The sequence below is a fragment of the Leucoraja erinacea genome, chromosome 11 (genome assembly GCF_028641065.1).
Source record: "Leucoraja erinacea ecotype New England chromosome 11, Leri_hhj_1, whole genome shotgun sequence".
In the NCBI taxonomy this organism is placed as follows: Eukaryota; Metazoa; Chordata; class Chondrichthyes; order Rajiformes; family Rajidae; genus Leucoraja; species Leucoraja erinaceus.
This window is the reverse complement of record NC_073387.1, coordinates 45530026-45557771: the sequence shown is the minus strand read 5'-3', so window position 1 is coordinate 45557771 and position 27746 is coordinate 45530026. Positions and strand designations below refer to the sequence as shown.

Here is a 27746-nt window from a genome sequence, read left to right as displayed (position 1 = left end):
CTGAGGTTGAATCTAGTGTACATGTTTAGGGAGTTGATTTCTGAAGTTGTACCTGTAATGTTTTGGGGTTTGTCTGCATCACAAAACATTTTTTGGGAATCTTCATTGGCAAATATCCTGCTTGTAATAGTGCTTAAGATCATAAGGAAATATGTGGAGTGTTTTCCTACCAAAATCATCTGAATATTCCCCCACCAGAAGCCTTGCCTGGCCTGAGCAATCTGTTAAGGACCAGATCTCAGGCATTAAAGTGTGGTGAAGGAGATTTGCACAAGTAATCCAGGTAAGTCCATCAAAAAGCTTTACAGGGACTTTCACACTAAATTGGAGGATGAGACGGACGTTCAACAGTTGTGGCAGCGTTTGCATGCCATCATTTCCTACAAGGCAAAAGCAAGTGACAGCGAGGCATCACTCCCAGATGAGAATGCATTTGATGCATGCTTTGAAAGGAAGGACACTGATGTTCCATCTTAGGCCCCATAGCCCACAATGCTAAAGTATTGTAATCTCAGTTACAGAGGCTTACATAAGATCCTTCATGTGGGTGAAACCCTCGCCTTGTCAGGACCCGATGGTGTAACTAGTTGCATTCTCAAAACCTACATGGACCAACTGGCTGGAGTTTTTGCAGACTTCTTCAGCCCTTGGTTACTGGGGGCTTTGTGAGGTTGGTTATGGTGCATATCAAGTTCTGCCATGGCAAAAACCAGGAGCAATTACATTTTGCCTAGCCCCATTGTACATCAACGGGAGACATTATCTCACTGGCTCTCCACTTCGCTCTAGAGCACTTGGACAATAATAAAATAGGTCAGGCTGTTCATTGACTACAGCTTGGTGTTCAACATTATCCCCTCCAGGCTTGTTACCAAGCACAGGAGATGGAGGAGAGTCGAGGGAGAGGAGGGGCAGACATAGAAACATAGGAATTAGGTGCAGGAGTAGGCCATTCGGCCCTTCGAGCCTGCACCGCCATTCAATATGATCATGGCTGATCATCCAACTCAGTATCCCGTACCTGCCTTCTCTCCATACCCTCTGATCCCCTTAGCCACAAGGTCCACATCTAACTCCCTCTTAAATATAGCCAATGAACTAGCCTCGACTACCCTCCGCGGCAGAGAGTTCCAGAGATTCACCACTCTGTGTAAAAAAAGTTCTTCTCATCTCGGTTTTAAAGGATTTCCCCCTTATCCTTAAGCTGACCCCTTGTCCTGGACTTCCCCAACATCGGGAGCAATCTTCCTGCATCTAGCCTGTCCAACCCCTTAAGACTTTTATAAGTTTCTATAAGATCCCCTGTCAATCTCCTAAATTCTAGAGAGTATAAACCAAGTCTATCCAGTCTTTCTTCATAAGACAGTCCTGACATCCCAGGAATCAGTCTGGTGAACCTTCTCTGCACTCCCTCTATGGCAATAATGTCCTTCCTCAGATTTGGAGACCAAAACTGTACGCAATACTCCAGGTGTGGTCTCACCAAGACCCTGTACAACTGCAGTAGAACCTCCCTGCTCCTATACTCAAATCCTTTTGCTATGAAAGCTAACATACCATTCGCTTTCTTCACTGCCTGCTGCACCTGCATGCCTACTTTCAATGACTGGTGTACCATGACACCCAGGTCTCGCTGCATCTCCCCTTTTCCTAGTCGGCCACCATTTAGATAATAGTCTGCTTTCCTGTTTTTTGCCACCAAAATGGATAACCTCACATTTATCCACATTATACTGCATCTGCCAAACATTTGCCCACTCACCCAGCCTATCCAAGTCACCTTGCAGTCTCCTAGCATCCTCCTCACAGCTAACACTGCCCCCCAGCTTAGTGTCATCCGCAAACTTGGAGATATTGCCTTCAATTCCCTCATCCAGATCATTAATATATATTGTAAATAGCTGGGGTCCCAGCACTGAGCCTTGCGGTACCCCACTAGTCACTGCCTGCCATTTTGAAAAGGACCCGTTTGCTCCTACTCTTTGCTTCCTGTTTGCCAGCCAGTTCTCTATCCACATCAATACTGAACCCCCAATGCCGTGTACTTTAAGTTTGTATACTAATCTCTTATGTGGGACCTTGTCGAAAGCCTTCTGGAAGTCCAGATACACCACATCCACTGGTTCTCCCCTATCCACGCTACTAGTTACATCCTCGAAAAATTCTATAAGATTCGTCAGACATGATTTACCCTTCGTAAATCCATGCTGACTTTGTCCAATGGTTTCACCACTTTCCAAATGTGCTGCTATCCCATCTTTAATAACTGACTCTAGCAGTTTCCCCACTACCGATGTTAGACTAACTGCTCTGTAATTCCCCGTTTTCTCTCTCCCTCCCTTCTTAAAAAGTGGGGTTGCGTTTGCTACCCGCCAATCCTCAGGAACTACTCCAGAATCTAAAGAGTTTTGAAAGATTATTACTAATGCATCCACTATTTCTGGAGCTACTTCCTTAAGTACTCTGGGATGCAGCCTATCTGGCCCTGGGGATTTATCGGCCTTTAATCCATTCAATTTACCCAACACCACTTCCCGGCTAACCTGGATTTCACTCAATTCCTCCAACTCCTTTGACCCGCGGTCCCCTGCTATTTCCGGCAAATTATTTATGTCTTCCTTAGTGAAGACAGAACCAAAGTAGTTATTCAATTGGTCCGCCATATCCTTGTTCCCCATGATCAACTCACCTGTTTCTGACTGCAAGGGACCTACATTTGTTTTAACTAATCTCTTTCTTTTCACATATCTATAAAAACTTTTGCAGTCAGTTTTTATGTTCCCTGCCAGTTTTCTTTCATAATCTATTTTTCCTTTCCTAATTAAGCCCTTTGTCCTCCTCTGCTGGTCTTTGAATTTCTCCCAGTCCTCCGGTATGCTGCTTTTTCTGGCTAATTTGTACACGTCATCCTTCGCTTTGATACTATCCCTGATTTCCCTTGTTATCCATGGATGTACTACCTTCCCTGATTTATTCTTTTGCCAAACTGGGATGAACAATTTTTGTAGTTCATCCATGCAGTCTTTAAATGTCTTCCATTGCATATCCACCGTCAACCCTTTTAGAATTAATTGCCAGTCAATCTTGGCCAATTCACATCTCATACCCTCAAAGTTACCTTTCTTTAAGTTCAGAACCATTGTTTCTGAATTAACAATGTCACACTCCATCCTAATGAAGAACTCAACCATATTATGGTCACTCTTGCCCAAGGGGGCACGTACAACAAGGTTGCTAACTAACCCTTCCTCATTACTCAATACCCAGTCTAAAATAGCCAGCTCTCTCGTTGGTTCCTCTACATGTTGATTTAGATAACTATCCCGCATACATTCCAAGAAATCCTCTTCCTCAGCACCCCAGCCAATTTGATTCACCCAATCTATATGTAGATTGAAGTCACCCATTATAACTGTTTTGCCTTTGTCGCACGCATTTCTAATTTCCTGTTTGATACCATCTCCAACTTCACTACTACTGTTAGGTGGCCTGTACACAACACCCACCAGCGTTTTCTGTACTTAGTGTTTCGCAGCTCTACCCATACCGATTCCACATCCTCCAAACTAATGTCCTTCCTTTCCATTGCATTAATCTCCTCTCTAATCAGTAACGCTACCCCACCTCCTTTTCCTTTCTCTCTATCCTTCCTGAATATTGAATATCCCTGGATGTTCAGCTCCCAGCCTTGGTCACCCTGGAGCCATGTCTCCGTGATCCCAACTATATCATAGTCATTAATAGCTATCTGCACATTCAACTCATCCACCTTATTACGAATGCGCCTTGCATTGAGACACAAAGCCTTCAGGCTTGTTTTTACAACACTCTTACCCCTTATACAATTATGTTGAAAAGTGGTCCTTTTTGATTTTTGCCATGGTTTTGTCTGCCTGCCACTTTTACTTTTCACCTTGCTACCTGTTGCTTCTACCCTCATTTTACATCCCTCAGTCTCTACGCTCACACATTTAAGAAACCCTTTCCCTTTAACTCCATCCTCCACTATTCCATTCGACACCCCACCCCCCTTTATTCATTTTAAAACCACCCGTGTAGCAGTGGCATACCTGCCTGCCAGAATGCTGGTCCCACACCTGTTAAGATGCAATCTGTCCCTTTTGTACCGTTCCCCCTTACCCCAAAACAGATCCCAGTGATCTAAGAATCTAAATCCCTGTCCCGTGCACCAGTTCCTCAGCCACACATTCAGGTCCCGTATCTCCCTGTTCCTGCTCTCGCCAGCACGGGGAACTGGGAGCAAACCGGAGATAACAACCCTGGAGGTCCTGCTTTTCCACATTTTTCCGAGCTCTCTAAAGTCACGCTGCAGAATATTCATCCCCTTCTTTCCGACATCGTTTGTGCCGACATGCACTACCACTTCTGGATGTTCACCTTCGCCCTTGAGGATTTTCTGTACTCTGTCCGTGACATCCTGGCTCCTGGCACCGGGAAGGCAGCACACCATCCTCGCATCCCGTCTGTTGCTGCAGAAACCCCTGTCCGTACCTCTCACAATGGAGTCTCCCACTACAATGGCCTTGCCTGCCTTAGGCCTTTTTGGTTTTGGCTCAACAGCCCTATTCGCATCGCAAGCCAGTCCACCGCTCAGTGTAAACACGTCTTCTGTCCCAACAGCTTCTAAGCGGGTGAACCTGTTTACAAGAGGTAAACCACCCGGGGACGTTGGCATTCCATGCTTCCCTCCCTTTCTCACTGTCTCCCACCTTCTCTCTCCCAGTACCTTAGATGTAACAATCGTACTGTAGGACTTGTCGAGGAACGACTCCGTTTCTTGTACGAACCGGAGGTCATCCACTTGCTTCTCCAGTTCCCCAACACGGCCCTTCAGGAGCTCTACCTGGATGCACTTTTCGCATTTGTAGCAGCCAGAGGCACCAGCGGTGTCCTTGACCTCCCACATACTGCAAGCATCGGATGGAGACAGATGGAGGTGTCTTCATTCACTGGTGGCGGGTGCCTGTCACTGAAACAGGCAGGTGAGATTTCACATCCACCTTGTGTGTGTCTCTCTCCCTCCCTCTTACAGGCTGAGAGACTCTGCCTCTGAGTGTACATCTCTTTCTCCCTCTCTCCCACACAGTAAGGTCGAGGTACTTTGCTCAGTCGATCTGTGACTCCCACATACACAGTAAAACTCTGCTTTGTGTGTGTGTATACGTCGTCTCCCCCCCCCCCCCCCCCCCCACACACACACACACACATAAGACCGATGTATTCTGCTTAGCCTCTCTTCCCTCCCACACACACAGATAGACCTAGGTCCTGTGCGCTCTTTCTCTTCCTCAGTCACGCCGAAGTACATCATACTGCCTCTTTGTGTCTCTCTCCCCCTCTCTCCTTCCTACACAGTCAGAGATCCACACCGTTGTGTTTGTGTGTCTGCCTCTGCCTCTCCCACACACAGAGTTCAAGGTACTCCACGCTGCCTGCCTGTGTGTGTGTGTGTGTGTGTGTGTCTCTCTCTCTCTCTCTCTCTCTGTCACACACACACACACACACACACACACACACAGAGTCAGCTAGTCAGAGGAACTCCACACTGTTTCCCAGGGGGTCGGGACGGGACGGAAGTTGGGAGGGAAAGGTGGTGTCGCCAGTGAATGAAGATTCCCATCTTCCACCGAGCGTGTGGACGTGGACGGGTGGCTTGGCTGGCGGTGGCCTGCTGACTCCCAGCCCCCCCCCCCCCCCCCCGGTCCGGGGCCACTCTGGGAGAGAGACCCCGGGCCTCCGAGCAGCTGGCCCTAACCTGCTGGCATCGCCGACGTGAAGACAGTGCAAAGCCCCCGCGCCCGGTGCAATGGGCGGGGAGTTAGAGAGGGGAGGGAAGGGGTCACACACATGGCCGGGAAGCAGAGGGGTGGGGGGTGGCGACAGACAGGGCCAACAATGAGACGGAGAAAGACAGAAACACCGACGTACAAAGCAGACCTACAATAGTGCATGATCTCTCTCGCGTTATGGCAGGTGGTTGTCGCCTGCCCGCTGTTTCTGACGCTAAAGCTTTGGGATCGTTGCCCTTCGTGTAGGCGTGGAGGTGCAGGGGGGTATTGTGCTGTTTGATCGCCCCCTGCTATCCCAGGGACAGGGAGACACAGCGGCTTTTGAGACTGGTGGGCAATCACTTCCAAAGTGTCTGCCCACACAGTCAGTACACCTCTCCTACACTTGTCTCCCGCATATAGGCTAAACGCAGGCAGGTGCGACTAGTGTAGATGGGGCATCTCATAGGCCGATGGGCCTGTTTCCGTGCTCTATGACTCCATCTACGATTTCTTGTGTCTCTGTTTGACTTGCCCGAATTACCTTAAATAGGGGTCCCGACCCGAAACGTCACCCACCCTTTTTCTCGCCTAATCTGCTGAGTTACTCCAGTACTTTCTATATATCATACTCCAGCATCCGCAGTTCCTTTCTACACACCCATTGCATTGTAGTCAGCTACTAGTAAATATTTGCACCTAATTACGATTTAATCAGAACGCGTTCTGAAGAAATACCGGTAGAATAAAACGGGGAGCGAGTATAAAGTCGGGAAGACGGGTTGCTTCTGGGGAAAGTGTCATTGGGGAAAAACGCTACTTTGTGTTCCTTGGCAACAGTTGTGAGGCAACTCTAACAAAAGCAGGAGTGAAATCCCAGCCGTGTTTCCGTTCTTTTGTATCACCAAACACCCCTTCGCGTTTTAACAAAAAATACGGCGCGTAACATTGACATTTTCCTGGGATTGTTAACTTTGCAATATTTGTTGGAGCGGGTGCGGTATCCGGAGCATACGCGAGTAAGTAATGGAGAAAGCACAGTCCACAGCAGGGGTGTATGTGGAGAGGACGCTGGCTCTCATCAAACCCGACGGCATCGACAAGGCGGGTGAAATTGAAGAGATCATTCTCCGCTCTGGCTTCACCATTATCCAGGTAGGCCGGTTGTTTTGCTCTGGTCAAAATTCAGCATCCTGCTTTCGTGTTAGTTCTACAGTTGAATTGCCAGTATTAACGCTTTGTAGCGATGTGAGTTTTTTGACGGTGGGATTGTTGTCTGAAAAAAACAAACCAGGGTGCAATTTACCAGGTTAGCAAACATATGCCATTGATTTGTTGTAGAAATTGTTGAATATCAATGTAAAGGGGCGATGCACTTTCTGGAGATAAAAAACTGTTTGGCTGGAGTTTGTGGAATTACAATATTGTCAAATTTTTCACCAGGAGTCATAAAAGCAAAATAAATGGTGGTGTTATCTGACATGAGAGTACAGTGATGTCCCATGGCAGCCAATATTTTGACCAGAGTCCATGGTAAATAGTGCTCTGGATTATGCAATCAGTAACAAATTGCCCATATTTATTGCTAGCCTTTGGGAAAAGTAAGTGTACTTGCCTCCTTAAATCTGAGAAAAATTTACAGCACAAAGTTTGCTTAGTTCTCAATGGCGGGACCCTGCAGAGCACTAGAAACTTGCCTCACAAAGAACAGCCCACCATGAAATTGTAAGATCAAATCTCACCACAAAAGCTGAAAAACAGTTGACTGCTGGCAATCGTATTTAGTTCAGTTGCCTGTCAGCGGAAAGTTTGAGGTATGTCGTGTGTGCCATGGGTTTGATCTGAAGTACTCAAACTACATAAAGCATGCTAAAGTTAATGAGCTGTATCCACAGATTAAAATTATGTACCTTTAGAATGAAGATAAGGAGGAACATCTTTATCCAGAGGGTGGTGAATCTGTGGAATTCATTGCCACAGATGGCTGTGGATGTCAAAGTCATTGGGTATTTTTTAAAGCAGATGGCATATTAAAATATAAAATTAAGATTTTTAAAAAAGTTACAAGGATAAAGGAATGATTAAAGAAGTAGTTAAATTAGAATTATGGAATGGTATAGCATAGACAATGGTCCTTTCAAGCTGCTTTGTTTATCCCAGCAGAGGGTTAGCTTCATAAAGAAAACATATTTAATAAAATGAATAATGGAGGACAACATTTTGATGCAGCACACTGCTGCAGTCCAGAATACGCTGCCACATATAAACATTTCAAAGAAAATTAGATAAATGCTTGGGGGGTAGATAATATTTAGAGGCAGCATGTGGAAAGGCCAAAGGAACAAGTCTCTTGGATTGTGTCGTTCATTTCCTTCTAATTTTCCCTTTTTGTTCCACCCAATAGTTTAGTATCAACCCCTATGTTTTGTTTTGGAAAACATATATTTGTCTGAGCTTTGTCATTTGTTTTAACTTTTTAGAAATGTAGTAAATAAGCCTAACGAATAGAATCAAAATGATTCTATATCAGAATAAATGACAATTGGGTCATTCACCTATAGAGATTGAATTTTATTTTCAATTCTCAGGGTTATGACAGTTAACCGTGTGTGAAGGAACTGCAGATGCTGGTTTAAACCAAAGATAGACACAAAATGTTGGAGTAACGCAGCGGGACAGGCAGCATCTCTGGAGCGAAGGAATGGGTAGCATTTCATGTCGAGACCCTTCTTCAGATCTTAAGACCTTCTTCAGTCTGAAGAAGGGTCTCAATTACTCCAGCATTTTGTGTCTGACAATTAGCTATTTGACTGTTGCTCTACAGCACCAGAGATGTATGGCTGTCGTTCCCCACTATGTAGAGGGGACTTGGGACGTGAAGGGAATAATTAATTAACTGTTTGCAGTAGCAGTAGATACTGTAAATTGGCCCATTGTACCATAGGCAATGTGACATTGTTACTAAACAATGCATTCAAGCTTAATGGCATCACTTATTGAATGAGTGATAGAAGAGAAATTGATTTTTTCCAAAGAGTGAACTGGACAATAGGACTGAATGTTAAGATATTATGATCAAAAGTATAAGATTCGAGAATGCATGATCAAAATCAGGCTGGAATTGGAGAGTGAGCCTTTGATTTAAATAGAGACATTGAAAATGTAAACAAATTTGAAACCATCAGTGTATGGTTAGCGTGTAAGAAGGAACTGCAGATGCTGGTTTAAACCGAAGATGGACACAAAAAGCTGGAGTAACTCAGCAGGACAGGCCGCATCTCTGGAGAGAAGGAATGGGTGACGTTTCGAGTCGAGACCCTTCTTGTACAATCAGTATTATCAGTGTATGGTTAGTACCTAGATATCATTAGTAACTATCAGTACTTCCTCAATTGATGTGTATTGAAGAACATTGGTTCACTAAATTGTATTGCAGTGTTATTGAGATAAATAAGTTGCATACTATTTCATTATTGAATACAATTGCTGCTAATGATCTTTTTATTTCTCCGCTTATCCTGTTTTTGATGGAAACTTAAAGAAAAGTAAGTTTCATTCACAAAAGTTAGTTTTAAGGCTGAATAACTGTAAAGGAGACAATTTACACGTTTTAACTAATGTCAAATTCATCTCAATCTCAATTTGACATTGTACAGAATAAATATATTTTAATGTTTGATTGAAAGTCTGTATTTCTGTTCATTAATATTGGGGCTTATCAGACCCTGAATGAGATGGGCATCAGTGTTTTCATGGGGTTTATTTACTTCTTCACATAACCTACCTGCCATCTCCCCCCCCCCCCCCCCCCCCCCCTCCCCCCTCCACCCCCCCCCTTCATTTTTCTATTTTCCCCATCGTCCTCGCATCTTCTCTTCCTATTCGCCTCCACTTTGTTGAACGGGGTACTGATTTTGGATGATCAGCCATGATCATATTGAATGGCAGTGCTGGCTCGAATGGCCTAGTCCTGCACCTATTTTCTATGTTTCTACTAACCATGGATTTATCGCATTGAACTTTTCTTTTTCATTGCAGAAAAGGAAAGTCTGTTTAAGCCCGGAGGTGTGCAGTGATATTTATGCAGCACATTATGGAAAAATGTTCTTTCCCAGTTTAACAGCGTTCATGAGTTCTGGGGCAAGTGTTGCCATGGTTATTGCCAGAGATCAAGCTATTGCATATTGGAATGGGTTGATTGGACCTGCAAATAGTGTAAAGGCTAGAGAAACTCACCCTGTTAGGTGAGTGCTTTTTGAAATAAATATGTGTGAAGCAAATCTCTCTCTCTCTCACAATGGCACTGGACCTGTTTGGAAATTATGGTGGTGCATGATCTAATAGGAGAGAGGTAACCTTGATGGATAGTGGCAAATAAAATGTAAAGTTAATCGGTATCAATCTCGCAATTGATGGAAAGGGTCAAAATTGCTCTCCACCCTGGTGAGAAAAGCAGAGCATATAATAGGCCAAATGCAGACAATATTTTATTTTATTTGTTGTAAACTAGATTTGGTTGCCCCTTCAATAAATTCAAATCCATAAATTTATCATTGGGGGGTGGGGGGAGGGGGGGGGATGAACTGTATCATAAGGACATAGTTTCATTGTATTCTCTGGAAATTTATCAATACATAGTTCATTTTATTCTTACAAATAAAATGTTTACAATTTTTTTTTACAAATGAAATTGTAAGTCAGTAAAACGATTGTTTTGATCTCTTTTATTAACCATTCCAGTTTAAGAGCATTATATGGGACGGATGATCTTAGGAACGCCGTACATGGCAGTGGGACTTTTTCTGCAGCAGAGAGGGAAATTCGGATAATCTTTCCTGATGGTAAATCTACCAATTCCTATTTTTCCTTAATGCATGTCACTCCACTTCATCTGTCCTGTCTGCAGGTATCAAATTGGCAAACAAAATAAGTCAATTATGAGTTATGTTTCGACAAAATTCTGAAAATCATTTTCTGATTAAAAGTATCACTTTAACAGATTTAGAGTTTTTAAATACTAAGTGCAGAGTTTCTCTTAAGTAGCTTGCCACAAAGACTTGTCACAGCATCTTTAAAACAAGGAACTGCAGATGCTGGTTTATAAAAGAACACACAAAGTGCGGGAGTAATTTAGGGGGTCGGGTAGTATCTCTGGAGAACACAGATAGGTGGTGTTTCGGGTCAGGACCCTCTTTGTGCGAGGAAGTCTTATCCTTCTTCAGACAAAGGTGGGTCCTGACCTGAAATGCCATTTATCTATGTGCTCCAGAGATGCTGCCTGACCTGCTAAGTTATTCCAGCTCTTTGTGTCATTAAAACAATGGAGATACTCTATGGGTTTTTGGTAGCTTCACTAGGGGGAGTAGCTCTCTAGAAAAATAAAACATTTGTTAGTAAGTCTTGATCTACATTTGAAAAAGTCTTGAGATGAAATGCTCATTATAATATTTTACAGCTTCTATTGATCCAATTCCCAACAGTCAATCTGCAATAAGTTACCTGAACAAACATGTAATTCCTACTTTGTTGGCTGGCCTAAGTGAACTCTGCAAGAAGAAACCCACTAGTCCAATTGTAAGTACTCTCCAGTCATTGAATGCTGCACATCAACAGATGTCCATTGCTCATTAACTCAACCTGTTTGCCTTATTAATCTTTACTTGTCTCAAAATCATTCCTTGTGATAGAACAGTGCACCATATTCTCGTCACCTGGTATTATAATTTTCCATCTTGTGAAAATGATTCTGACTGTCTATCCAATCTATGCATCTCATAATTTTATATATTTCTATTGGGTCTCTCTGGATTAGCTGTAGCTGGCTAACCTCCTCTGCACACTTTTCAAATCCTCCACATCCTTCCTATAATGGGGCGAGCATCAATCTATATTACCAAAAGTAAGATCTTGACCGCTTTTGACTCACTGCGATGTGATTTCCGAGAGAACGCCGTCACTTACGGCTGTCATTTTTGGCTACCTCGCTCAGAGCACCCCTCCGCCGGACTGGACTGGAGGATTTTTCCCATCAATGAAAAATCAGAGATATATTAATGTTTTAAAAAATCTCGCCATTCTCTCTACTGCCCCTGCTGGTGGGAGGGGGGAGGAACTATAAAACTGAGTGGTGTGCCTCACTCAGTATCTGCAAGATTGAGGAAGCGAGAGGGTCACGTCTCTCTGAGCTCTGAATAACACTGAACAAATGTCTACTCAACTATGAATGCTCTTACTGTGGTTTGAAAAAGAAAATATGATTGGTTTGAAGTAAAAAGGCACTACAAATAGTTGTTTGGGGGTTTTGGGTTGTAGTAAAAAGGCACTGCAAATGGTTGTTTGGGGGTTTTGGGTTGTAGTAAAAAGGCACTGCAAATGGATTTTTGGGGGGTTTGGGTTGAAGTAAAAGGGCACGGCAAATGGTTGTTTGGGGGGTTTGGGTTGAAGTAAAAGGTCACTGCAAATGGTTGTTTGCGTTGAAGTAAAAGGGCACTACAAATGGTTGTTTGGGGTTTGGGTTGAAGTAAAAGGGCACTGCAAATGGTTGTTTGGGGGGTTTGAGTTGAAGTAAAAGGGCACTGTAAATGGTTGTTTGGGGGGTTTGGGTTGAAGTAAAAGTGCACTGCAAATGGTTGTTTGGGGGTATTGGGTTGAAGTAAAAAGACACTGCAAATGGTTGTTTGGGGGTTTTGGGTTGGTGAAAAGGCACTGCAAATGGTTGTTTGGGGGGTTTTGGTTGAAGTAAAAAGACACTGCAAATGGTTGTTTGGGGGTTTTGGGTTGAAGTGAAAGGCATTGCAAATGGTTGTTTGTCCAAACTTGACAACTTCCTGTTTGCACTATATTGATTTTAGATAAAACGCTACCACTTACGGCTGTGATTTTTGGCCATCTTACTCAGTCCCCCTCCACTCATCAGGTGCAGAGGATTCATCCCATCAATGAAAAATAAAAGTGTTATTAGCGTTTAAAAAATGTTGAGAATCTCTCTCATGTCAATCACGCCATGAAGGCCACACCTTTCTGGTGGGAGGGGGAGGGATTATAAAACCCGGAAGTGTGGGTGTGGCTCAGTCTCTGCAGGATGGGGGAGGGAGAGGTCATGACTCTGTCTGAGCTGTGAATTAACTGAACACACTGAATGTCTACTGAACTGTGAGTGTGCTGTTTTGTGTGGTTTTATGGTAGTTTTATGGTGGTTTCACCCTGCTTGAAATTGTATGAAACTGCATTTGAATGTGGTGGCCTTGCACCCTGCATGAAATGGTATGAAACTGCATTTGAATGTGGCGTCGTTGCACCCCGCATGAAATGGTATGAAACTGCATTTGAATTTGGTGGCCTTGCACCCTCCTTGAAAAGGTATGAAACTGCACTTGAATTTGGTGGCCTTGCACCCTGCTTGAAGTGGTTGCAAACTGCACTTGAATTTGGTGGCCTTGCACCCTGCTTGAAATGGTAGGAAAATGGATTTGAATTTGGTGGCCTTGCACTCTGCTGCTTGAAATGGAATTTCAAGGAATAGCCGTGTCAACTGCCAGCCCACCAGCCATGAGTGAGCTGCCAGCATATCAGGCTTGAGGGACTGAGCTGCCACCCCAAGAATCCATTTGGAATCCAGAAAGTAGTCCCTGCATCCAACCCCCCCCCCCCCCCCCCCCCCCCCCCCCCCCCCCCACTGGCCACCAATATTGAAATTGGTGGAGTGGTGGAGTGGTGGCATATTGCGTCGGGGGACCAGCCCTCCCGTGTGAACATGGGACCCAACGGGTCCCATTTAGTCTAGTTCATAACAAACTCTGATCTTGTTATCTTCCGATTTGGTGGTCTTTCTATTTGCGCAAAAAACGGTTCATGATAAGGCTACGATTTTTCGCCAGTTCACTCACCGTTCACCAGTGCTGCGAATGCGCCAAGTTTCGTTTTGATTGGTTGAATGTCGTAAAAATTAGCGAGGTTTAAAAATCTTAAAAACCACGCATGCGCAGATAGATCTCTTCTCCTCCCAGTCGGCGCCGTGCGGATTAGTCACTCCCCTGTCACTTCCTGGGACGGTCCGCCCATTCCTGCACCATCACATCTTTACTGGAGCTGAGGGTGGCCGGCGAACGTTTCCAACCGGACTTTCGGAGGGACCCGAAGCAGCCCAGCCCAGCCCTGCCCCCAAGCAGCTGCCGCACCCCAAGCGGCAGCCCAGCGTCGGAAACCCGACCCAGCCCAGAGTCGGAGACCTAGCCCAACCCAGAGTCGGAGATGACGCCGAAGTCTCCAAACAGAAAGCGGAGACTCTGATCCTGGTGGAGGAGAACAACCAGCGCCTGCCGTGTCCCCATCGCACCGCCAATTCCAGCCACTACCCCCGCTGGTCCCCCTCACTGGCTTCTCCCCCTCTCCCCCGTGATGCTCCCCTCTCCCCCCCCCCCCCCTGGCTCTTCCCGTCTTTTCTCGAGCTCACTCCCCCCCCCCCCGCCCCACACACCCCCCACTTCCCCCCGCGCCCCCCCCCCCCCCCTCCCACACATGAAGAGGATGAGGAGGGAGTGCTCGGTGATGAGGGGAAATGAGCGTGCCTGCGCAGTTAGGGGCTATGGGTGAGTGGTGAAGTATTGTGTTGGGGGAACGGGTTGCATTGGGGGAACGGGTGAGTGGTGGAATATTACGTTGGGGAATGGGTTGCGTTGGGGGACCAGGCCTCCCGTGTGACTGGGACCCAACGGGTCCCTCTTAGTCTAGTACAATACTCAAAATGTGGCCCACCCAAAGTCCTATAAAGCTGCAACATGACTTCCTGATCTTGTAGTTATTTTGAACTCTGGTGGACATTGCAGTAATAATGTCAAATTATTTTCATCTTATATAAAAAAAATACAAGGGTTTTGAATACTACTGTTTTGGGGGCTTTGCTATAAGAGAGTAACTCCAGCAGCATTCATGGTGTCAGCTTATGATCAAGTTGATACCAAATATCAGGAGGGAAGTTTGTTCAGTAGCATTTTAGTAGTGCTTGGTAAAGTTGCAGCCTTACAGCACTGGAAATCCGGGTTCGATCCTGACCATGGGTGTTGTCTGTAAATTCTCCCTGTGACCTTGTGGGTTTCCTCCAGTAGGTGTTCTACTTTCCTCCCACATACCAAAGGCCTACAAGTTTGTAGGTTAATTGCCTATTGTAAATTGCCCCTAGTAGGATGGTGCAAGTGTGCGGGGCGATCGCTGGTCGACACAAACTTGGTAGGCCGAAGGGCCTGTTTCCACGCTGCACCTCTAAAAGTAATTATACCAGGGCTAATATCAAAATGAATGTCCTCAATGCTAGAAAATTATTCATGATGCGAGAAGAAAAATGTTTCTTGTAATTGGCTCTGTTAATTAGTGGAAAACATTGTGGATTCTGCAACAAAAACTCAAAATTCTGCAAGTGCTCAACAGTGAGACGGCATCTGTGGAGAGTGACGGTTAATATTTAAAGTCCATCTATCTATCTATCTATCTATCTATCTATCTATCTATCTTCTTCTTTTTATCTATCTATCTTCTATCTTATATATATATAAAACTCAAATCAGTCCGCCTGCCGCCGTACGGCGTCCGCCGCGTTTCTTCCTTTGACGCTCCGCAACTCCGAAACCGGACGCGGAATCGCCGACGTCTTTTCCATTTCGGTAGAGATTTCGCTTTTCTTTCTAAGTATCCGCTCCTCGTTACATTTCGTCGTGTTTAAGTACGCTTTTTTAATCAAATCCTACACCCCCCCCCCCCCCCCCCCCCCCCCCACCACCTCAATATTTCAAAAAGAAACTGGTTTCACATCCACACAAGCAGCCCCCTGTGAACGTTCCATCGTGTGATGTCACAATGCCCGATGCTCACAGATGGCCAATCGGATTGGATTCATTTACATATGCCTTTGCAGGAGCCCAGCCCATGGTGAACATTCCATCGTGTGATGTCACAATGCCCAATGCTCAAATACATTGTTGCCATAGAGAACGCTCAGCGATTATTCAAATTCTTCACTAACTGTCATTTCTGATTTGCTTGTGAAGTGAAAAGTCCTGAATTGCATTTGTCTGATGCAGGAAGATTGTTCCAGATGTTGGGGAAGTCCAGGACACGCGGGACACAGTTTAAGGATAAAGGGGAAATCCTTTAGTACTGAGATGAGGGAAACATTTTTCACACAGATAGTGGTGAGTCTCTGGAACTCTCTGCCACAGAAGGTAGTGGAGGCCAGTTCATTGGCTATATTTAAGAGGGAGTTAGATGTGGCCCTTGTGGCTAAAGGGATCAGGGGGTATGGAGAGGGGGGGAGCTGTGAGGGGGATGCTAGGAGACTGCAAGGTGACTTGGATAGGCTGGGTGAGTGGGCAAATGTTTGGCAGATGCAGTATAATGTGGATAAATGTGATGTTATCCATTTTGGTGGCAAAAATGTGAAAGCAGACTATTATCTAAATGGTGGCCGATTGGGAAAGGGGGAGATGCAGCGAGACCTGGGTGTCATGGTACACCAGTCATTGAAAGTAGGCATGCAGGTGCAGCAGGCAGTGAAGAAAGCGAATGGTATGTTAGCTTTCATTGCAAAAGGATTTGAGTATAGGAGCAGGGAGGTTCTACTGCAGTTGTACAGGGTCTTGGTGAGACCACACCTGGAGTATTGCGTACAGTTTTGGTCTCCAAATCTGAGGAAGGACATTATTGCCATAGAGGGAGTGCAGAGACGGTTCACCAGACTGATTCCTGGGATGTCAGGACTGTCTTATGAAGAAAGACTGGATAGACTTGGTTTATACTCTCTAGAATTTAGGAGACTGAGAGGGGATCTTATAGAAACTTACAAAATTCTTAAGGGGTTGGACAGGCTAGATGTAGGAAGATTGTTCCCGATGTTGGGGAAGTCCAGGACAAGGGGTCACAGCTTAAGGATAAGGGGGAAATCTTTTGTGACCGAGATGAGAAGAACTTTTTTCACACAGAGAATGGTGAATCTCTGGAACTCTCTGCCACAGAGGGTAGTTGAGGCCACAGTTCATTGGCTATATTTATGAGGGAGTTAGATGTGGCCCTTGTGGCTAAGGGGATCAGGGGGTATGAAGAGAAGGCAGGTACGGGATACTGAGTTGGTTTCTATGTTTCTATCAGCCGTGATCATATTGAATGGAGAATGGTGCAGGCTCGAAGGGCCGAATGGCCTACTACTGCACTTAATTTCTATGTTTCTATGTGTCCCTCTCCTCACCCCTCTCCCTCTCCACCCATCTCTCTCCCCCCACCCCCCTTCCCTCTCTACCACCACCCCCCACCCTCTCTACCACCACCCCCTTTCCCCCTACCCCTCTGTCCCTCTTCTACCACTCCCTACCCCTCTACCCCTCCCTCTCCCCCCCCACTCTTCCACTTCTCTCCCACTCTCTCCTCCCCCACCCCCCACCCCCTCTCCCATCCCTCTCTCCCCCACCCCCTTCCCTCTCTACCACCACCCCCTACCTTCTCTCCCCACACACCCTTCCCCTATCCCTCTGTCCCTCTTCCATCACTCCCGCTACCCCCTCTCCTCCTCCCTCCCCACTCTTTCCCCTCTTTCCCCCCACCCCTCTCCCCATCCCCCCCCCCCCCCCAAAGCTCTCTCCCCATCCCTCACCCCCTACCCAGCTCTCTCCTTTCCCTCCCAAATCTATCCCGTTTCCTCCTCCTCCCTCCCCTCTTCTCAACCCCCCCCCGCAAATGCCGTTGGGGAAACAGACCATAGAGGGAGTACAGAGAAGGTTCAACAGACTGATTCCTGGGATGTCAGGACTTTCAAATGAAGAAAGACTGGATAGACTTGGCTTGTACTCGCTAGATTTTAGAAGATTGAGGGGGGATCTTATAGAAACTTACAAAATTCTTAAGGGGTTGGACAGGCTAGATGCAGGAAGATTGTTCCAGATGTTGGGGAAGTCCAGAACAGGGGGTCACAGTTTAAGGATAAGGGGGAAATCCTTTATGACCGAGATGAAAAAAACATTTTTCACACAGAGAGTGGTGAATCTCTGGAATTCTCTGCCACAGAAGGTAGTTGAGGCAAGTTCATTGGCTATATTTAAGAGGGAGTTAGATGTGGCCCTTGTGGCTAAAGGGATCAGGGGGTATGGAGAGAAGGCAGGTACAGGATACTGAGTTGGATGATCATCCTTGATCATATTGAATGGTGGTGCAGGCTCGAAGGGCCGAATGGCCTACTACTGCACTTAATTTCTATGTTTCCCTCTCTTCACCCCTCTCCCTCTCCTCACCCCTCTCCCTCACCCCTCTCCCTCTCTCCCTCACCCCCCCTTCCCTCTCTACCCCCCCCCCCTTTCCCTCTCTCCCCCCGCCCCCCCTACCCCTCTCCTCCTCCCTCCCCTCTCCCCCCTCTTTCCCCGTCTCCATCCTCCCCCCCCACCCCCCCCCCACATCTCTCTCCCCCATCCCCCTCTCTCACGCCCTCACCCCCCCCCCCCCGCTCTCCTTTCCCTCCCAAATCTGTCATGTTTCCTCCTCCTCTCCTCTCCCCCTCCCTCCCCTCTTCTCACCCCCCCCCCCCCCCCCCTCCCCCACCTGTCAGTTTGGGGGGTGGTTAATTTGAGTGTGATGCCGCAGCCCCTACTCCCCCTCCCCCCCCCCCCCCCCCGCAAACGCTGTTGGGGAAACAGACCCAACGGGTCTGCACTTGGTCTAGTATATATATAAAACTCAAATCAGTCCGTCCGCCAGCAGTACGGCGTCCGGCTGCATTTCTTCCTTTGATTCATTCCCACGCCCAATCCAGACGCTCAATCTCCGAGATATTTTTCCATTTCGGTAGAGATTTCGCTTTTCTTTCTAAGTATCCGCTCCTCATTTCATTTCGTCGTGTTGAAGTACATGTTTTTAATCAAAAATCCTCCCCCCCCCCCCCCCCCATCCACCCCCAAGTATTTCAAAAATAAACAGGCTTCTCCATTTACATGTCAGCTTCCAACACACTTCGAAACAAAGTTGCAAGAGAGGAACACTGAACTTTTCACTGCTGCATCAGGCAGGGGAGGGCTGCAATCTTACATTTGGGAACGGGCTCAGTTCCAATGGAGGAGACGGGTGCATGGTGGAATATTGGGTTGGGGGATCACACCATTGGGGGAGCAGACCCAACGGGTCTGCACTTGGTCTAGTATATATATAAAACTCAAATCAGTCCGCCCGCCAGCAGTACGGCGTCCGGCTGCATTTCTTCCTTTGATTCATTGCCACGCCCAATCCAGACGCTCAGTCTCCGAGATATTTTCCATTTCGGTAGAGATTTCGCTTTTCTTTCTAAGTATCCGCTCCTCATTTCATTTTGTCGTGTTGAAGTACATGTTTTTAATCAAATCCTTCTCCCCCCCCCCCCACCCCCAAGTATTTCAAAAATAAACAGGCTTCTCCATTTACATTTCAGCTTCCAACACACTTCGAAACAAAGTTGCAAGAGAGGAACACTGAACTTTTCACTGCTGCAGCAGGCAGGGGAGGGCTGCAATCTTACATTTGGGAACGGGCTCAGTTCCAATGGAGGAGACGGGTGCATGGTGGAATATTGGGTTGGGGGATCACACCATTGGGGGAGCAGACCCAACGGGTCTGCACTTGGTCTAGTATATATATAAAACTCAAATCCGTCCGCCTGCAGTACGGATCCCTTCCTGCCTTTTGATTCGTTGACGGCTGCTCCTTTCTATCAGCTTCCAACGCACTTCGAAACAATGTTGCAAGACAGGAACACTGAACTTTTCACTGCTGCAGCAGGCAGGGGAGGTGCAATTGGATTTTTTTTTAAAGAGGCAGGGCAGTGCTGGAATCTTACTTTTGAGAACGGCTTCAGTTCCATTGGAGGAGACGGGTGCATGGTGGAATATTGGGTTGGGGGATCACACCATTGGGAGAGCAGACCCAACGGGTCTGCACTTGGTCTAGTATACATTTAAAACTCTGGGGCCATCCGACCGACTGCCGACCGGCGCCCTTCCTGCCTTTCGATTCGTGCCCGATACTCGCAGATGTCCAATCGGAATGGCCGATGCTCGCAGATGTCCAATCGGAATGCATTCATTTGCATGTACGGCTGCCGGCTGCATTTCTTCCTTTGATTCATTGCCACGCCCAATCCAGATGCTCAATCTCCGAGATATTTTCCATTTCGGTAGAGATTTCGCTTTTCTTTCTAAGTATCCGCTCCTCATTTCATTTCGTCGTGTTGAAGTACACGTTTTTAATCAAATCCTTCTCCCCCCCCCCCCCACCCACCCCCAAGTATTTCAAAAATAAACAGGCTTCTCCATTTACATGTCAGCTTCCAACACACTTCGAAACAAAGTTGCAAGACAGGAATACTGAACTTTTCACTGCTGCAGCAGGCAGGGGAGGTGCCATTGGATTTTTTTTTAAAGAGGCAGGGCAGTGCTGGAATCTTACTTTTGAGAACGGCTTCAGTTCCATTGGAGGAGACGGGTGCATGGTGGAATATTGGGTCGGGGGATCACACCATTGGGGGAGCAGACCCAACGGGTCTGCACTTGGTCTAGTTAATATATAAAACTCTCGTGCCATCCGATCGACTGCCGTCCGGCTGCCTTTCTGCCTTTTGATTCGTTTCCATCGTGTGATGTCACAATGCCCAATGCTCGCAGATGTCCAATCACAATGCCCAATGCTCGCAGATGTCCAATCAGAATGGATCCATTTACATGTACGGCTGCCGGCTGCATTTCTTCCTTTGATTCACTGCAACTCCGAAACCAGACGCAGAATCGCCGACATCTTTTCCATTTCGGTAGAGATTTCACTTTTCTTTCTAAGTATCCGCTCCTCATTACATTTCGTCATGTTTAAGTACACGTTTTTAATCAAATCCTTCCCCCCCCCCCCCAATATTTCAAAAATAAACTGGCTTCTCACCCATAGAAGCAGCACCAGCCCCAGCCCCTGGTGAACGTTCCATCGTGTGATGTCACAATGCCCAATGCTCAAATACATTGTTGCCATAGAGGGAGTACAGAGAAGGTTCACCAGACTGATTCCTGGAATGTCAGGACTTTCAAATGAAGAAAGACTGGATAGACTCGCCTTGTACTCGCTAGATTTTAGAAGATTGAGAGGGTATCTTATAGAAACGTATAAAATTCTTAAGGGGTTGGACAGGCTAGATGCAGAAAGATTGTTCCGGATGTTGGGGAAGACCAGAACAAGGGGTCACAGTTTAAGGATAAGGGGGAAATCCTTTAGGACAGAGATGAGAAAAACATTTTTCACACAGAGAGTGGTGAATCTCGGGAATTCTCTGCCACAGAAGGTAGTTGAGGCCAGTTCATTGGCGATATTTAAGAGGGAGTTAGATGTGGCCCTTGTAGCTAAAGTGATCAGGGGGTATGGAGAGAAGGCAGGTACGGGATACTGAGTTGGATGATCAGCCATGATCATATTGAATGGCGGTGCAGGCTCGAAGGGCCGAATGGCCTACTCCTGCACTTAATTTCTATGTTTCTATGTTTCCCTCTCCTCTCCCTCTCTCCCTCTCTCTCTCCCTTCCATCGCTCTCCCCCACCCCCCTTCCCTCTCTACCCCACCTCCTTCCCTCTCTCCACCCGCCCCCTTCCTCCTACCCCTCTGTCCCTCTTCCATCACTCCCCTACCTCTCTCCTCCTTCCCACTCTTCCACGTCTCCCCCTTCCCCCTCCACTCTCCCTGCCCACTTTTTTCCCCCTCTCCCCCCCCCCCCCCTCCCTCCCTCCCCCCTCCCTCCCTCCTCCCCTCCCTCCCCTCCCTCCCCCCCCCCCCCCACATCTCTCTCCCCATCCCCCTCTCTCACCCCCTACCCCCGCTCTCCTTTCCCTCCCAAATCTGTCCCATTTCCTCCTCCTCCTCTCCCCTCCCTCCCCTCTTCTCACCCCCCCTCCCCCACCTGTGAGTTTGGGGGGTGGTTAATTTGAGTGTGATGCCGCAGCCCGACAGAACCTCGTGGATATCGGTGATATCGGTGACCAGCGTCAGACTGCGGTTTCGGGTGTCTTCCATCGCAAGTATAACATCCCGGGCGACATAGCGAGACCACCGGGGTCCCCGTGGATTGTTGTCGGGTCTAGGAGGCGGCGCAGACGGACGAGGGAGAGGAAGCAGAAGTGAGGCCGCAGGTCCGGTGCTTTGCTAAGGCTAAGAAATCGACCACACAAGCCACCTCTACCGAGCCTGTATCTCTCCAACGCCAGATCCCTGGTTCATAAAATGGATGACCTGGAATTACAACTCGCTGGAAATCGATATGTCCGCGACTGCTGTGTTATGATTATCACCGAAACCTGGCTTCACCCGGGGATACCTGATGCTAGCATGCAGCTGGCAGGACGCTTTCTGCTCCGCGGGGACAGGACTATGGACTCCGGTAAGAGTAGGGGAGGGGGCCTCTGTATATACGTGCATGAGAATTGGTGCAACAACGGGACAATCATAGCCAATCATTGTTCCCCTGACCTCGTGTACATGTCTGTAAGATGCCGGCCTTTTGTTCTACCGAGAGAACTAACAGTAGTGATTGTCACGGCTGTGTATATTCCACCTGACGCCAATGTAAACAAGGCGCTCTCTCTCCTGCTGAACACCATTAACGAACAGCAGCGGGATCACCCCGAAGGTGTTCACATAATCGCAGGGGACTTTAATAAGGCCAACTTGAAGACTGTACTGCCGAAATTCTATCAACATGTCAAGTGTTCTACTAGAGGGGTGAACACGCTGGATCATGTCTACACCAATATCAAGCACGCGTATAGAACCATCCCCATCCCTCAACTCGGCCAGTCAGATCATCTCTCCCTCCTGCTCTCTCCAGCCTACACCCCCCTCAGACGCAGTGCCAGGCCCACCATAAGATCTGTTACAACCTGGCCTGAAAATGCACTCTCCAATCTACAGGACTGCTTTACACAGACAAACTGGGACATATTCGAACACCAGGATCTGGAAACTCTCACAGAATCGGTGCTGGACTATATCAAGTTCTGCATCGGAAATGTGACTGTGGACAAAAACATACGGGTTTTCCCAAACCAGAAACCCTGGATGTCCAGCCAGGTCCGCACACTCCTCAGAGCCCGCGATGCTGCCTTCAGGTCAGGTGACAGAGCTCTGTACAGGGCTGCTCGAGCCGATCTGAAAAGTGGTATTAAAAAAGCCAAGGCGGACCATAAGAGGAGCATAGAGTCCCACTTGTCCAGCAATAATACACGGGAGGTATGGCGGGGCATACAAGACATTACCAACTACAGAGGCTGTGCCACAAAGTCAGAAGACCTGAGTGTGCCGCTGGCAGAAAAGCTAAATTGCTTCTTCTCCCGCTTTGAAACATCACAACAGCAGCACTCACCTGCTACAGCCCTGTTCCCACCCTCACCTGGCTCCTGTACTACCCCACTCACTGTCAGGGAGCACGATGTCAGACGGGTGCTCCTGGCAGTGAACCCCAAGAAGGCTACCGGCCCAGATGGAGTACCTGGTAAGGTGCTCAAAGCGTGCGCCCACCAGCTCACTGCCATCTTCACCAGAATTTTCAACCTCTCCCTGGACCAGGCAGTTATTCCGTCCTGCCTAAAATCAGCCACAATCGTCCCAGTGCCGAAGAAGTCTCCCATCACCAGCCTTAATGATTACCGTCCTGTGGCCCTCACTCCGGTAATCACGAAGTGCTTCGAGAGATTGGTCCTCCAGCACATCAAGGACTATCTACCACCAGACTTCGACCCCCACCAATTCGCCTATCGCCAAAACAGATCCACGGAAGACGCCATTACTGTAGCTCTCCACTCTGTGCTGAGCCATCTGGAGCAGGGGCAGAGCTACGTCCGGATGCTCTTTGTGGATTATAGCTCAGCTTTTAATACAATCATTCCGGACATTCTCATTGGTAAACTGGTCACTCTCGGCCTCCCCACTCTCACATGTGCCTGGATAAAAGATTTCCTCACCAACCGGCCCCAGACTGTGAGACTCGGCCCCCACCTCTCCTCCACTCGCAGGTTGAGTACCGGCTCCCCACAGGGCTGTGTGCTAAGCCCCCTCTTATACTGTCTCTACACCTACGACTGTAGTCCGGCCCACAACAACAACCGCATCGTCAAATTTGCTGACGACACTACTGTAGTCGGACTTATTTCAAAGGGAGACGAGGCAGCCTACAGAGAGGAAGTCCTGAAGTTGACAACCTGGTGCTCAGAAAACAATCTGGCTCTGAACACCAGGAAAACAAAAGAGCTCATTGTCGACTTCAGGAGGCACAGCACCGACTTAGTCCCCCTACACATCAACGGCGAGTGTGTGGAGAGGGTCAACACCTTCCGGTTTCTCGGCGTCCATATCGCTGCTGATATCTCCTGGACAGACAACACGACAGCGGTCATCAAGAAGGCTCAGCAGCGGCTGCACTTCCTGAGGGTCCTCAGGAAGCACAACCTGGACTCTAACCTGCTGCTGACCTTCTACCGCTCGTCCATCGAGAGCCTGCTGACATACTGCATTACAGCATGGTACGGCAGCTGCACCATGGCAGACAGGGAGAGGCTTCAGAGGGTAACTAGGACAGCGCAGAAGATCATTGGCTGCCCTCTCCCCTCCCTGATGGATATTTACACCTCCCGCTGCCTTAGCAGGGCAAAGAAGATCATCAAAGACAGCTCCCATCCTGCGTTTGGACTATTCGACCTGCTGCCCTCTGGAAGGCGCTATAGGTCCATCAAATCCAGGACAAATAGACTCAGAAATAGTTGCTTTCCGAAAATTATAACTACTCTTAATTCAAATTCACACATGCACTGACTTCACAGCCCAACACCCGGACTTCCATCTGTATATATGTATATATGTATATAGCGCCGCAGAATTGTGCACCTATCCCCCCCCCCCCCTTCTCCCCTCTGTTTTTGTTTTTCTGTTTCTTGTTTTTTGTACTAAATGATATGTATGCACTGAGTACGAGCAGCTTTCAATTTCACTGTACATGTATAGTGACAATAAATGGCATATCTATATCTATATCTAGCCCCCCCTCCCCCACCCCCCCGCAAACGCTGTTGGGGAAACAGACCCGATGGGTCCGCACTTGTTCTAGAATACCTATAAAGGTCTCATCTTGTATGCATGTATATGTGTGTGTGTGCATGTGTGTTTCTGTTTGTGTTTTTCTACCTTCGTCAAAATACGACGTGCTAGATTTGAAAATTTTACAGATTATTACTCACATTAACCCGGTCAATGCAATAAACAGGTTCCCTTCACATTTCAGACTATATTTCAAAAGTTATTCATCATTAAAGTTTTTAAAAAAAATCCAAAACAGCCTTTCAATACACTCACAGATTCTTCAAGCAGCTTCGAGTGATGTCACAATGTGCCTGCAAATGAAAGTTATTCAAGGCCATTCTGCAACTTCACATTCCTGACAACAGGTCAGAAAGCATAGAGACTTCAATGCACATAGTTCTGAAATTTGCTCTGAGCAAGAGAAGGACCAAAATTGCAAATCCATAAAGTTATCCCTTCCACCCTACACCTCCTTCACCCCTCTGCACACACACCCCTCTGCCCCCCACACCCCCTCGCATTGCGTTGGGGGAACGGGTGGGTGAGTGGTGGAATATTGCGTTGGGGGGAAAAGACCCAACGGTCTAATAATCTATTAAATCAAGTCTAAAGCACCATGCTGATTACATTAGGTTGACTGATGGAGCCAGCAGGACACAATACTCTGAGACTGGACTGAATTATGTTATTGGGGAATAATGGAGGGAGATCTAATGGGGGAACTGAACATTCAAAGTACTGTATGTGTCCAGAGACAATGTGCTTATACTCCGTAATGAAATCCAATATAGGAATGCATAGGAAAAGTCATGAGAAATAATTTATTTAATGTTCAGTTATTTTTCACATTGTATTCTCTTTCAGACCTGGCTTGCAGACTGGCTAATTGCAAACAATCTCAACAAGCCAAACATTTGTGAGGATTTTTTGGATGAGCCCTAAAATGGCTATTCTGACAGTTTGGGCGAACAACAACTTCACTTCGAGCAAATATTAACTGCAGGAGGAATTTTACCATCACAGGCGGATGGCTTTGTGTTTTAATACATTCAACACAATTTATGCTGTTAACATTTTAATATCAACTTTTGATGTTGGCAACGAATGGCAAATGCAGAAAAATAATGAAGCATTAATGTCCCTCACTTGATGACCCCCAAAGAAACCTGCTGATATTTAATAATAATTTATTTGTATTAGAATGTTTTACTCAAAATCCATTCATTAGCAAGGTTAGAGATTGCCAAGCTGATCACTGTTGTGTTGGACTCGCCTAATTGATGGGGCAAGCTTGATATTCCTGTGAAGCTTTGCAAGCTGTAGCATCTTTTGAAGTATATTGATTTGGTTTCTCCATTTTCCTCAGATGTTTTCTTCACTATTTGTTAAATGTTTACCTAAATTATGCTTGACATATAGAAACAAGGAACTGCAAACGCTGGTTTACACAAAAGGACACAAGATGATGGAGTGACTCAGTGGGTCAAGTAGCAACTCTGGAGAACATGGATGAATGACATTTCAGGTCACCTATCAATGTTCTCCAGAGATGCCGCTGAGTTACTCCAGCACTTTGTGTCCTTTTGTGATTAACATACCATGTCTATCAACTTGTAATAATTCACTCCACACTCGTGAATTAAAATAATTCTTCCTAGTATCTTTATGCATCTAGTTTCAGTCCAAGATACAAATGTGGTTAGTGTGTGTGATCAATAAACAATGGAAATATTTCCTAAATTCACTCTTTCAGAATTTTGAACATTTTTGTAATTTTTCACCATCATAGTCATATAATCATTTTATTTCAAACCTATTTCTGATCAGTTTACACATTTTATTCTGCATTTTAATTTTAATAAATATGATAAAAGGTTGTGCAGACTGGTGATATTGATGTTGCGGGGGATGGGCCATGAAGAAACGTCGTCTGAAGCAAGACAAACATTTTGTTTAAGAAGGAACTGCAGATGCTGGAAAATCGAAGGTACACAAAAATGCTGGAGAAACTGGAGAGACAGAAGAAGGGTTTTGGCCCGAAACGTTGCCTATTTCCTTCGCTCCATAGATGCTGCTGCACCCACTGAGTTTCTCCAGCATTTTTGTGTACCCGCAAGACAAACATTGTCTGGAGCTGGGAGTTGTATATAATTGGCAGTAAGAAAGGAGAACAACTAGAGCATGAAAACCCTAAGTTTCAACAACAAATATTTGACTTTGGCGAGACTGCATTTGGAGTATCATTTTGATCACCCTGCTACACCCTCTTACATCATTAAGCTAGAAAGAGTGAAGTAGATTTATGATGTTACCTGGACTTGAGGGCTTGAACTATAGGGAAAGATGGGCAGACTTGGTCTTTATTCCTTGGAGTGCAGGGTACTGAGGGGTAATCTTAGAGAGTTGTATAAAATCATGAGGGGGTGAATGTACAGCATTTTACCATGGGTAGAATCAAGTACCAGAGGACATAGATTTAAGGTCGACAAAAATGCTGGAGAAACTCAGCGGGTGAGGCATCATCTATGGAGCCAAGGAAATAGGTGACGTTTTGGGTCAAGACCAAGGTGGTTTTTAATGGAATTGAAGATCTACAGAAAGATTTAATAGACCTGCAGGAGCAGCTTTTTCACTCAGAGTATGCTGGATACATGCAGGGCTGCCAACATTGGGTAAGAGTTGGGAGTGAGAAATTGCGAGGAAGCGTCTGAGGGGAGGGGAGGGGAGTGTGTGTGTGGGGGGGGGGGGGGGGGAAGAGTGTGGGAGGGGGGATTCTCCCCCTTCCCATTGGTATGGAGCTTTTGCATTTTTCAGCTTAAAATTGTGCAATCTGGTGCATACTGTTGCGAGTCTTAACTT

At 46.7% G+C, this 27746-nt stretch overlaps 1 protein-coding gene across 1 annotated transcript; it reads left to right on the top strand.

Annotated features, from left to right (window-relative positions):
• Nucleotides 1-5933: 5933 nt before the first annotated feature.
• Nucleotides 5934-26716, top strand: nme5 (NME/NM23 family member 5). The gene is made up of 5 exons (XM_055643153.1): nucleotides 5934-6944; nucleotides 9828-10033; nucleotides 10530-10630; nucleotides 11245-11363; nucleotides 25752-26716. Exons 1-5 carry the CDS (start codon nucleotides 6816-6818, stop codon nucleotides 25827-25829), a joined length of 633 nt encoding a protein of 210 aa, XP_055499128.1. The 5' UTR covers nucleotides 5934-6815; the 3' UTR covers nucleotides 25830-26716.
• The last annotated feature ends 1030 nt before the right edge of the window (nucleotides 26717-27746 follow it).